Source organism: Bombus fervidus, chromosome 12, assembly GCF_041682495.2.
Source record: "Bombus fervidus isolate BK054 chromosome 12, iyBomFerv1, whole genome shotgun sequence".
Classification (NCBI taxonomy): domain Eukaryota; kingdom Metazoa; phylum Arthropoda; class Insecta; order Hymenoptera; family Apidae; genus Bombus; species Bombus fervidus.
Genome location: NC_091528.1, coordinates 10,907,465 through 10,920,475, shown reverse-complemented (window position 1 = coordinate 10,920,475; position 13,011 = coordinate 10,907,465). Strand labels below are relative to the sequence as shown.

Here is a 13,011-nt window from a genome sequence, read left to right as displayed (position 1 = left end):
GTGCACAATTTGGAGGGCTGCGTCGTGGGATTGATTTGCATCCTCCGGCTCATTTGCCGGGTCGTGTCCTGCGGGAACTCCCCCTTCACCTCCCCTTGGATTTCCAAGCTCGCGCGCTCTCACGCTCCGCCTTTCCATTTTCTTTTCTCTTTGTGGCGGCTTTCCCGGTTTTCCCCTCCTTTCTATATAGATCCTACCAATTTTCTCTTCCGTCGTATCTGCTGCTTCTTTCCCTTCTTTCCACCCCCCCCCACCCTTTGCTTTCCCTTTCTGCGAGACCTTCCGTCGTAGACGGCAAAGCGGAAATCTTTTGTTTCGACTCGATTCCATCCGATTCGATTCGATTCGTCGAGTATGCGCACGTTCGCGCACGGTATCCGCTCGTCAACGAGCTACAGCGACGGTGTAGTAGAGGACCGCGCGCCAGGCAAATTTCTCTGTTCTTTGATCAAATTATCGCGTGTCGGATTTGCGAGTCGCGGTAGAACGCGCAAGAGGGAGGCTGCTTTATATCCACCGGGCACCCCATTGTTCGCAGCGGAGAGAGTTTCGGTGCAGCGGCGGCAGGTAGCTGAAGCTTCGACGTATCGCGACTGTACGTCGTATCCTGTATGCGCATAAAAGCGTTCTTGACGTTGGAAAATCGCCCAACTATCTTCGTTCCGACGTCGCTCTATCATCTCGTTCGATGGAGCTCCCGGACGGAGCTCGGAGAAAGCGTTTTTCCGCCTTCGACTACCATTCGCCAGCCGTTCGAACAAGTTGCGCAAAGTTGGAAGATTTGTAACGAAGAGAAGTCGATCGTTCTTCTGTTCGAAAAGTTAGGAGAAAGGAGTGCGTTTCGGCGTAGAACGGCGTAGAACGGCGTAGAACGTCGCAGACGATCGTCTATCGCACACTCCGTCTCTGGACTTTGCTTCCGATTCGAAGATTCCGTTGAACGGTTGCGAAGCGTTAGTCGCGCTCGGAAGAATCCGGTCGCGATCTTCGTGGCGGTGAAATTCCCCGGAATTTCGACGGGTGCGAGCAAGAAGGCGAAGAGGGACGGTTGCTCGCGCGCCAAAATCACCAAGGAACTTGGTCGTTGGTCGCCGCGCCCCGTTAAAGCCGCTCGGAATGCCGTTTGGAACGGGACGAAACAGGCGAACCGGAATTGAACAGGACAGAGAACGGAACGGAGAATGAAACGAGGTGAGCTGAAACGGGTTGCCGGAACGAGACAGGACGGAGCGAGGTTAGGAGCGGGATACGGAGAAGAGAAGAGGCGACGCGCCGGATAAACCAACAACCGAGAGCTCGCTGGGGACGGTAAACTAATTTGCAATTTATACCTACGTCGGAAAACGATCCCCGTCTCTTTGCTACGTCATGCTGCCGTCCTGGCGCTCGACTGGCACCCAATATCAAAGAACTTCGTGTACATGCTCGTCGTCCAACTCTTTCCTTTTTCCGCGAGAGAATGTCGCTTCTGTCGAGAAAAACGGTACGTCGACCCGGATAATCGAGGATACCGAGCCAAACAAACGACGCGTTCTACCCGAACAGCCTTCCCTCCTCCCCCTACGCTTTCATCCTCTCGCCCGTTTCCACGCCTACTGCTCCACCGAGCGACGATCGTTTCCATCGAATACGACTCTGCGAATGGACACACGGCCATACCGACTCCTACCTTCCTTTGAATAAATCACATCGATTTTACGAGTGTACCAGAAGACGCTGAGTACCGCGCGACACTCCCAGCGGAATGTCAATTTAGCTTCGAACCTCGTTAATTACGCAAATCGTCTCGTTGCCGTTCCACCTTCCTTTTCCTTCGATTTTTCGAACGACTTTCGCTTGGTCCTATCCTCGACGCGTCTCCCAAGACGTCCGAGAATAAACAGGACATCGACCGTATTTATCGTCGAGAATGTCGCGCCAGCCTGACTTTGTAAAACTCGACGGTGATCGTCGTACCGTGACTGCGTGAAAATCGAGAAACGAGGAACGAGAGGAAAACGATATCGTCGCTGTTTCGTTCGCTCTTCTATGGTCTATGAACCAGCTATCGCGAGCCTTATTCCACAAGAGAAGGAGAATGAGATTAGAATACGAATGACTTGGTTGTTTTGACAGGACCACGAGGAACGAGGACGCGGAGAAAAGAGCCGGACGAACGTGTCACGTTCTACCGTTTGAAAGAAACCGAGCGGAAGGAGACGACGACTAAACGTAAGAACGAAGAGTCGGAAAGAGTACGTTCGTTTGGCTGGTAGATACCTGGGAAAAACGGAAAGTTGCGAGACTCTGGACTTTCGGTGGCAGAGTGGAAAGACGGCGACCACCTATTGCGCCAAGGTTCTTTCACACCTTTTCCTCGCTTCTAATTTCTCGACGTATCGCGGAGCTCAGACTTCGATTTTTGCTATTTCGTTGCCACGTCCATACAACGGTACAGCACCAAGATAATAACGTTCGATCGTCTATCGGTGTTGCCCACTTACAAAATTAAAATCTAAAAAAAGCAACGACGAGTCTCGTACAGCGTACAACACGTTTCTGGCAACTGGGTCGCGCTATAATTTTAAAGCGGTAGAAAATAGATGAATATTTTATATTGGATAAGCTTAGATTGTTTCGAGGGGCGCGTCGCGCGGTACATGCGTCTTCTTCGCCAGCGAAATCGCTTCGAGATTCCAGCGCTCGAGGATAATCCGTACCTCGATGTCAAAAGCAACGAGAGGCGATATTTTTAATCTCTGGGGGGAGGCGGACTAAATCGATCGATCAAAATACAAGAATAGCGAAAAAGTTTCAATTCAATATCGCAACGTTACGCCGGTTCGCTGTTCTCAAGTTATTGAGTTTCAAAACGTAATAGTTCGATAGAGTCTGTTCGAGGATACGTGCCAGCGGCGCGCAGGATATGCCACTCTAACTGACGAATTTTGCTTCTCAACTTTATAATTCGATAACGCACGACCGATTCGCGAATTCGAGCAACGCCGTTCGACAACTCGCGTTACGACTTTCTTCTCCGTTTCTCGTCCTTTTCTTCCTCGCGATTTCACGACGCTTAAATGGATTTTCTGATGCGTCCGAGATACAATCGATAACGCGTACATATTATACGACGCGAGCATTGGTCCCGAGGAAAATAACGCTTAAGACGCGTGAAAAGCGTGGAAAATTGAAAAAAACCCTATCTTGCGCACGGCTTCGCGTTCTGTGAATTAATCTTGGGATTTTGCTCGGCAGCTGGCTGGCTACGCGGGTGGGATCAACGCGTTGATTCGATCGATCGGTTTTCCGCCGATCAACGGTGCAATTTCGTACGACGCGTCCGTCTCGTTGGATATTATCGAGCGATCTCGCGGTCTAGGTCGACGACACGTTCGCGAAAATCGATTTTCCCACGAAAATCAAAGTCAACTCGGCAATTGCTCGCTGTTTCTTACATTGCTCGTGAAAACAAGTACCCACTAGAAATGCAGGCGCGCGCGATATCCAACGGTCGACCTTATTTTCTTCGTGAAAAGTCGTTGAGTCCGCGCCACTAATTAGAATGCATATTCCGACTGGCCGTAATTGTAGGACGCGCAATGCCGGCACCATAATTTCATTACGTCTTAATTAACATGGTGGCACGCGCGCGGAGCTTAAGGATCCACGAAATATCATCGAGGACACGTTACACGGTTAATCCACCACCACGGTCGTTGGTTCCATCTTTTTCAAAGCGTATTTCGATGTTCGGTATGACTTTTAACGATTATTTAACTCGCGTTACGACAAAGGGTTCGGCGATACGATCGAGAAGGAGACGGATGTACGCTCTTGTCTGTGAGTCACGAGACACTCGCTAGTTTCCAGCACAAGCCTTAACGAGACAAGTTTTGCTAAAATATGTGTAATAAATCTTGAAAACTTTCAAAATATTCTCAGATAATTGAACGTTCCTCGTAATATACGCGGATAACGAGCGTTAGCTTCGTTTTGCGACAACGTACATCGAAAGATCGAATAAGATTCGTCGGTTACACGTACGCTGCACTCGAATACAACGTAGACTAATTTTTCTTGCGTATTAAGACCTTCAACTTGATTAAAGACCTTTAGCTGTCAATGCGTAGAACAAAAAACGTAGGACGAAAAGTAAATCATTTTCCACAATTTTAAATACTAATAAATAAAATTATCGTGTAACATATAGGTTTGTATCTCATTTCTCATTACTCGGTATTCAATAAATACAAACAGTATTTCAAGCATGCATTACATCGACACTGCGTCGTTATATACGCGGGCATAACGCGCGAGATCACGCGTAAATGTACTTGTATTCGACAGATTTTTATTATCGATTTATTCCAAAATAACGCTACGATAAAATGTCACTCCACATTTTCGATTTATTTTTTCATGTAGATTTATACCACTCTTTCGTGTTTTAGTACGAGTCCGAAAACAATCCGTATAAATCAACAGAGAAATTAATACGAATGATCGATATTTCTACGGTATTCTATCTATCGTATCGAAAACAAGCCAGATATCATGCTAATTTACATGTAGCACATTACCGTTCAAGTTAAAAGTATTTACCAGTTATTTACTACCGCGCAACATTAATTCGCAAGTAATGGAATAATGTATATTTCGTTACGATACGCGTATTTTCAAGCTTGCGGATAACGTATTAAAGTGGCCGAAACTTTGTACGATTATTATTCCAAAGTTCTTCATATCTTCGCTATGGTAATAAGCTCGCGGGAAACGGGAAACTCTCTTCTTTAAAACGATTTCAGTTTTATACTGTTACGACTTTCCATTCCTGAGATATCATCGTTTAAAGCGGAGCATAATGTTTAACGTTTTAATATCGTCTTCCTATTTCCGCGATCGAATCTAGCACGCGCACCTCCAGTTACCGACCTACCTCACAGGCTTCAACGTCTTACGGGATGGTCAACGGGACGTTGTTTTTACTATTACGATCGGCGGCACGCGTTTTCCGCGATAGAACACGTACTATTCGTTGTTTCTCGTAATTTAGAGCTTCGAGGTTTTATATCTCGAGAACCGATCGAGCTTTTAATCCGACCCGATTACAAATACGAAATCATACCGCGAAATTTATCTATTCGGCTTCTCTCTCGTCGCAGTTCTTCGATACTCTCGCGTGGTATAACGCGTGTTCTGCTACTCTGTACGATTTTATTAAAGCTGCGAAGACAGCTCTGTTCGAAACTCCGTCCTATCGACGATATGATATGATGTTTAAAACTCCCGTGGAAAGCTTTATGCTGGAGGGTCTTAAAGCCTCGTGTGCCCTACGTTGCGTCGCTCCTTCAGCGCGTTCTGTCTCTGGAAGGGGAATAGATGTCGTCTGGTATGGGAATGAACGGCAGTTTGGTCAACTCTGCGGAAGTTTCACAGGGTTTAGTTGGCTGTAGTAACCGTTAAGGCGCGTACTCGCCAGTAAACATGTTTGCAAACATTTTACGACCATTCTACGATTTTCTCACAAACGCTTCTTGTATTAATCGACTCTCGACCAGTTCCAAAATCTATAGCCGGCGTTCGGCTAATGATTCGTTCGGCGCTATTTACGCGACTGTTGTTGTCCATCGTTATCCGAATCTCTGATCGATCACGTACTAAAAATACGGTCATTCGGCAAAAGTCGGAAGACATCGATCGGTACGAGTATTCGTTTACGCGTCTGAAGCTTCGAGCTAGGTTTTAATAAACGACGAAATAAAGATAAAGAGAAAGAAACGACGAAGCAACGCCGGTAGCCAAATACTCGGATGCCTTGCATCGTCTTCGCCTATGAATCGTGGTTAATCGAGATTCGTTAACAGAGATTCGCCGAGACCCGTCGTTTCCTACCGGAAGAAACTTTGATTCCGCGCTAACTACTGGACTCGCGCAATTACCGGCGCAATACGACAAACCCGACGAAGACGGGGAGAACGGACCGCTACGATGATCGACGCGGAGACGCTACAGGCTGCGCGTTCCAACTCGCGTTCACTGGAGAGCGAAACGTTCGTTCGAGTTAGACGTTGGAATTGGTGTTCCAGGCAATAGACAACGGAACGAAACTTCTCCATAGTTGGAAGCGACTCGGCCCTTATTCAACCAGAAGCCCTCGTGGCTGTTCGTGAAATCTGCAAGATCGCGGTGTAACCAGAAGAGGAGAAGGCGCAGGGACGCCACGAAGCGGACGCGCGAGGAAGAGGCCAGGGTTCCGCGAACGAATTCGAAAGAGATCTCGCGGGAGTCGGAGATCGTACGCGCGCGGATGCCTCGGGAAGCATCTTTCTCAGGCGAGAACCCCAACAGAGAAGGTAAGAGGAAGCTTACCCGCTCGGATTGCGGTCTACGATATTGCGAGTATAAATAAATAAAGCGCGAGGAGAGAGCGGAAAGATATCGAGATTCCTAGCTCCAAGGGATTACCGATCCATCCTCTTCTTCTCGTCTTATTTTTAATCTTATTTACCGTCTCGCTCGGACGCTAAGCGTAAACTCGATACGTTATTGGCTGGCATCTTATCGATGTCTTTACGAGTTCTTCTCGTCTGGTTTCCCTTGCTGTAAATAAGAGAGAAAAATCGCCCGACCCGTCTTCGCGTTTCTTCGTTGCGGTTCTCACTCGTATCGGACCATTCGATCGCTCGCGTCCGACTCCAACGGCTTTGTCGTTTTCCAGGGATTTATTCGCTGGATGACCGCGAATCGATTTATCTCGCGTGCATCGAACGCGCGCTGAAAACGTCGCCGGCAAGGTAGAATCGTTATGGGAGACTGGCGCGTGACGACGCGACGTCGAGTCGGACGAAAAATGCCAACGCTATCGTTCGCAAGCGTTACGACACCTGTTAGACTCGCGCGGATCGTCGTAGCGAACGCGACGCTACACGAGAAGCAATATTTTCCAATTGACAACGTCAATTAATAACTTCCTCGTTGAACGTCTTTGCGTGTCAGCCGTTTTTGTCTTTACGCGATTGCTTCGGCAAGTACACAGCCGAATGTACGACATCCGTACGATCGATCGACCGACGACGCGGAAGGACCAGCGAGAATCTCTTTGAAAACGACACCGCTCGACGACGACGTTGCACCACGTCCGAGTACTCTTACCTGCACTCGAGAAGCGCACTCTGGCCTCTAAAGGAGTACGGCGGGACGCTTATGTAAAGCAGCTTCAGCCCAGTCACTGTAACAGAAAGAGGAAACAAATTTTTTTTTTTTCTTAGACATCGGCGGAAGCCATATTTCCCCCTTTGGTCTTCTAATATTCGAAAAAATGGGACGCAAGGACTAGCCGAAAGAAGCGGGAAATGTAGCGCATGCTCGCTAGCTAGCAACGGCATCTTTGCGACCGTTGGTGAGGATCTCTTTCGATTCAAATGCCGCCGAACGCTTGACCTACTGAGAAGCGTACAATGAAAGCATTAAAAAAACGGCACTCTGAACGCCACTCTGTCCCGAATGACATTCCTATGATAAAATCTCGCGGCGACCTTCGAGTCGACCCGTGTTCGACTTGACTCCAGCCACCGACTATTACTTAGTGCAACGAAGAAAAGCTTGGAAAGTTGTGGCTCGATCGAATGACCAAGAGAGGCGGGGTACGGAGAACGCGAGTGGATTGTACTAGATGTTCAAACAATGCTCGGCAAACTCCATTGTACTGTCCTTTGTGGCCGCTTTCCTTTCTTTCTTCTTCGCTTTCCCATGGTCCTCCCTACTAGAGAGGTACCCGGAAGAAATTCCATCGGATACGGTTGCCGCGAACAAACGATAAACGACGCGTAACGATAAATATAAATAAGTAGGTAAATAGAAAGAAGGAACGTGGTACGTTTGGCGAATCCGATTGGTGGAGTGGCCAGTACAGCGGAGTCGCTGAGCTACCGAGCAGAACCGAGAGAACGAGACTCTGTCTAGCGCTCGGTGCTCGGTTCAAAGGGGTTTGCGTTTAATTAAGCTCGTGCGATATTTTACGACGGTGACGGTACGCGTGGCTATTCCACGGAGGGCCGGCCTTTCTCTGGATCGTAAAATATACCGTCCGTAATGTATCGTTACGCGAGCAGTGCACAGAGACCGGCAGGTGAGTTTGCTTGAATTATTTCCTTCGGAGAGACGCAATTTTTCGTACGTCCTAACGTGATTTCGAGGCGAGCCTCAACCGAGTACGATTCTCTGTTTCGTCCCATCGCGTTTTCTTTTTTTTTTTTTTTTTTCTTCTTTTTTGCTTCTTTCCTTTTCTCTCGTAAGCGGAATTTCTACACAACGTAACTTCGGCCCGCGAACCCAGGACGTTTCGCGTACGTGGCTGGCTTATAAGTTACCGTGCTGCAAAGAACCATTCCCAGTGGTTAATCTCTTCCACGGTCGTACCGCTTAATCCACCACTCACGAACCAAGATACATTGTCCTTCTAATTACCCGGACTATGATCTTAATGGACTTGGAAATGCCAAGCGCGTCAGTTCCGTGTGCAAATTACGTAAACGTGGAAGGACTCTTTAATCGCGATGGTACGCGTTACGACGCGCGACTGGCCAACACGAAAAAGCCGACACACGGCCGTGTTTTAAATGCGAATTGCAAATTATCGCCGTTGGGCTGCATAGGGACTCGTCCGCTATTCGGTCCTCGCGCTTCAAAGGTATGGTATATAGCAAGCGGCGTACTCGTTTGGGACTGGCAGTGGGGCTGTATCGATTTGCATCTCACCGCTTGTTTTATCCTTCCAGTTATACTTCGATCAGCAGTTTCGTCGATGAAAACTTCGACTTAAGCTTCTATGCGATACCGTGTCTCGCGTGCTCGTACGTTCCCTTCAAAGCGATACTTTTTAACGTATAGACGGCTTTCGATTACGTATCGTTATCTCGAGTTAACGCAACTACGTTGCTCGTGTATACGCGGTTCCAATGGCTCATCGAGTGCGCGATTCCATCGATGAAAAATCGATCGACGAGAACCGTGAGAAAGGCAACGATGACGTTTGCCCGAAGAAATTCGATTAGGCGCAAATTTGATATCCGTGCATTAACGAACGTTAAATTAGTTTTCGAACGAATCGCGACTCGCTGCGAATCGATAACTCCGCGCACAGAATCGCCGGTTTGACGTCTCGTTTTGGCTTTGCGGGGTCCGGTTTGGAGAGGTTCGTAGCCACGACAATAACGTCGCTTACGGTGTACGTAACGGAATCGTCCATTGAATTAGAGTGCCCGCGGCGTTTCGAGACAAGCGAGTTCGGGTCCGGACTACTCAGCTTTTGGCCGAACGATCGTGACGCGGGTCACAAGTGCACCCTATCGGCCGCCTCGATTCGCTTTCTCCGCGTTCAGGAATTAATTGCACGCCGGTTCGACTTTGAATAGCCACTCCAAGTCGGCTCTCCACCAAACTCGCCGCTTTCTCTACGCGATCGCGTCCTGTGCCTTCTGTTCCTCTACGTCAGGTACTTCGTCATCGACGATGCTATCTGCACGATGGTATGCACGGATGGTAGTCCGGCCGAACAGCGTATACGAACGAGCATAAGGCGATTATTTATGGAAAAATAACAACTAAACGTAGATTACATCTTTGTCCTACGAGCGTTTCTCTTGGTTGTCGGGGAAAAAACGAGTCGCGAAAATCGTTACTGGACGATCGACGTTAAAATTCGTTAGGACCGATTCTTCGTTAATTTTGCGCAAATTAATCTAACGAGCTTTCTTCACAGCGTTGATTCGGTATTGGCCAGGATTCCAATTAAAGCCGCAGAGAACCGCCAGTTTCGACGTACCCTTCTCCAATTCTTCGGACCAAATCCGCCAAAGTGAAATTAACGAAGAGCTGTTTAGCTAGCGTTTACCGAGGTACTTCCTAATGTCCGCAAATGCTATCCGTGATGAAATGTCCGAGGCGAAATTCCAGCAACGCGATACGGTCGTTGCTACCAGAAGCGATACCATGAAAATATCAGAATTTTCATTATCACCGTCGTATTCTTTTATTCTCTGTTTGTTTTATCGCTTGCGCGATAGGCGATCGACGTTTCAAAATTTATCTATCCGACGACCGATAATTCTCAAACCGTGTAACAAATATAAGACGGATTCTCGGCTAGTCTTAACTCGAATTTCTATGGTCCAGCGTAGTCCAATTTTCAAACAATCACCAACGTTTCATGGCATGTTGAACGTTCCATCAAAGTTCTCTTTGGTAGATTTCCTATAACCCACGTATAGTTGGTTTCGATAGTCGAACCAGAAAAATGTTTCAAACACGAGTCCGCTGGTATCAAACGGAGAATGTACTCGTGTTAAAAAAGCTTTCAACAGTAGTGTTTTCTCGCAAAAAAAAAAAAAAGAAGAACAATCTTTTGTATTTTTCAAATCATATTCTTAAATTACAAAAAAGAGAAATCTTTTGACGCGAAATTTATGAAAATTTATTAACTACAAATAAATGAAAAATGTAGAGAATGATAGAGTTGAAACATGATTAAATTAAGAATTACCCTAGTACGGTATACGCGTACTTGCAAAAAATTCCAAAAATAATTTCCTGCGGAACGAAGCGCCACGCGAAAAAGTTTCGTTCTATATTTTCGATTTGTTTTTTCACGTCGTATCGCTCGCTCCCTCGTCGATTACTCGAGCGCGCTCTGTGCGCATATATTCGAGTGCAAGAATGCGAATTTCAAATAGTCGGTTTATCCCAAAAGAACAAAAGACTTTGCATTTTATCTATGAACTATATGTTCATCGTCGTCTCGTCAAAACGGGACAACGTCGCCTCGTTTTGACGACGTGCGTCACGATTTCCCGTTGGATGCGCTAAACGCGCACCACTAGCTTCCTTTTCTTCTTTTTCAAACATCGGACCAACGTGTGCAACGATACGATCGTATCCCGCGTCTATGTACGAGATGTTTTGTCCGTCTCTAGTGCTCCGGTTAGAGAGGCTCCGTCCTCGAATTCCGCCTCGATTCGTCGAAATCGTAAAAGCCAATTTACCTGTGATTCAAGGCAAGCAAGATTAATTGGCACGGTAACGAGAGAGCGATACTCATTGAGTTCCGTTTTTCGTCCGGAAACGCACCGGGCTCTATTCCGATTTCCGTCGTCGTACAATATCGTCACGAGCTGAAAAATTCGCGGTCGGCGGAGAATGGGTGAAACGCAGCAACCGCGATACAAAGATAGTTCTCCCTTAGACGTTTTCTACTCTGCTTCCGAATGCTCGCCGCGAAAAGGCTTACGGTTTAAAAGCGTTTTATTCGCATAGACGCGCGTAATTCGCTCTCCCCTCTCGGTCAATTCGTAACGAGCGACGATTCACGAGCCATTTTTTATACGCCGAGCGTGTAATTATATGCGCCGGTTGGTGAATCATTTTCTTTTTTTTTCTTTTCCTTCTTCTTCTTCTTTTCCTCTCTTTGCTTTTTTTTTTTAAACAAACGAAGAAACACAAAGAACGTAGAGATAACCTAGGGGTTGAAACCTAGGGATTAGTTTCGTATATATAAATTCTATAAATGGCATCGTCGATGTAGAATCCTATCGAACAATCTCTCTTTTTCAACTATAACGCCACATTGTAAATAATAAATTTTCTTTGGCCGGTCGAATAATAATTCGATACATAATCGCTCGTGTATACCGCAATTAATTAATTACCATGGGATATTACATCAGCCAGATTCGTTTCACAGAGTTTATTTCGTCGAAGAACATCCAAATCAGGCAATTCATCCGAAGCTTGAATGAAAATGTTTAAAGCTAACTTAAATCACTTGTGCATTCACTTTTAATCACAGCACGAACCGATTCGAATTTAATCTTTTCAGAAAGTGAACAAGTGAAATAATGCTAGTAAATCGTACAACGTAGATCTAAAATAAACGCTGTTAAAATTGTACGTACGAACTTTAAATAACGAACCGAACGAATTCGTAATCGCGAAACTGCATGGAAAACGGATAAGAGTTTCGTCGGATAAAATTAAGCGGAAAACACGAATGCCATCGAGTATCGCCACTTTGAATGATTCGATTGCCGGCAACTGTAATTACGAAGGTAGCAACAAGCGTGGTATACAATTTTATCCTGTCACACACTTTCGCGCATTTTTCTCCCATGGTTGGCTCGCAACGATTCCAGGAATTCTTTGACAGAATCGTTCGATCGGAGGCGATCGGAGGGCGGGAACGCGAGAGAAAAGAATTCCTCGTGTTCCGGATCACAAACGCGCGACCGATTGGCCGAGCGAAATTGTTGCCCGATAGAGAGAACGTTGGCCGGACGGACGTCCGAGAAGTCGTTATCTTATCCTATATAGTGGTTGTTCGGCCAGGTAGGCAGTTAACTCGTATCTGGTCACGCCACCGGTTAAATTCCCCCTTACGTACTTATCGCGAATTAAAGCGCTCCTTCAAAGGGGGGCCGGAGACACGGAAAGCTAAAGGCCGTCCTTGTATTATCGCGTTCGGATGAGTTTCACGCGACCGCGCTACCGTCAGTCGACATTAACGTTTTCATTATGCGATTACGATTAACCATCCTGCAAATCTGTTATTTTCTTTCCGCGAGCAACGTAGAGCCTCCTTCTCCATTTATCCACGTTACGCTATCCGTAACGTACGAACGTGGCTGGTACGTCTGCGACGACCTTCGATCGTATTTGCGATACCGATTTCGAGTTTGATCCGCGCGTTTCTTCTTCCTTCCTCTGTATGTTCCGCCAACGATCGCGGACTAGGTTAACGATCGCGAATCGTGAGCTTCGAAAGCACAGGCGATCGTAACAGGTGTAGAACAACGATAAAACAGACTCGATAAAGTTGGACGTCGTGTCGTACGATCGTAATATTACGACAAAGTGGCGTTGGAATCAGCGGATGTCCATTTGGAAATCGAGCGAATATTTGGCAACGTCATCTCGTCCGTGCATCGTTACCTTTCAAGCGATCGAAGCCGTTGCGTGCTTTATTCACAAATAAAGCGT

The 13,011-nt window shown here is 46.8% G+C and overlaps 2 protein-coding genes across 10 annotated transcripts in view; both read right to left on the bottom strand.

Moving 5' to 3' along the window:
* Meng (serine/threonine-protein kinase meng-po) overlaps positions 1-13,011 on the bottom strand; it is a 215,426-nt gene that overhangs the window by 79,662 nt on the left and 122,753 nt on the right. The gene's annotated exons all lie outside the window — the stretch shown is intronic.
* Positions 1-13,011, bottom strand: part of LOC139992672 (cell adhesion molecule 2-like) — a 149,794-nt gene that overhangs the window by 24,943 nt on the left and 111,840 nt on the right. For all 9 annotated transcript variants that reach the window (XM_072013782.1, XM_072013781.1, XM_072013774.1 and 6 more), the window contains one exon: positions 7,135-7,210. In XM_072013782.1, the coding sequence (XP_071869883.1) occupies positions 7,135-7,210 (76 nt within the window). The remainder of the gene's footprint in view (positions 1-7,134; positions 7,211-13,011) is intronic.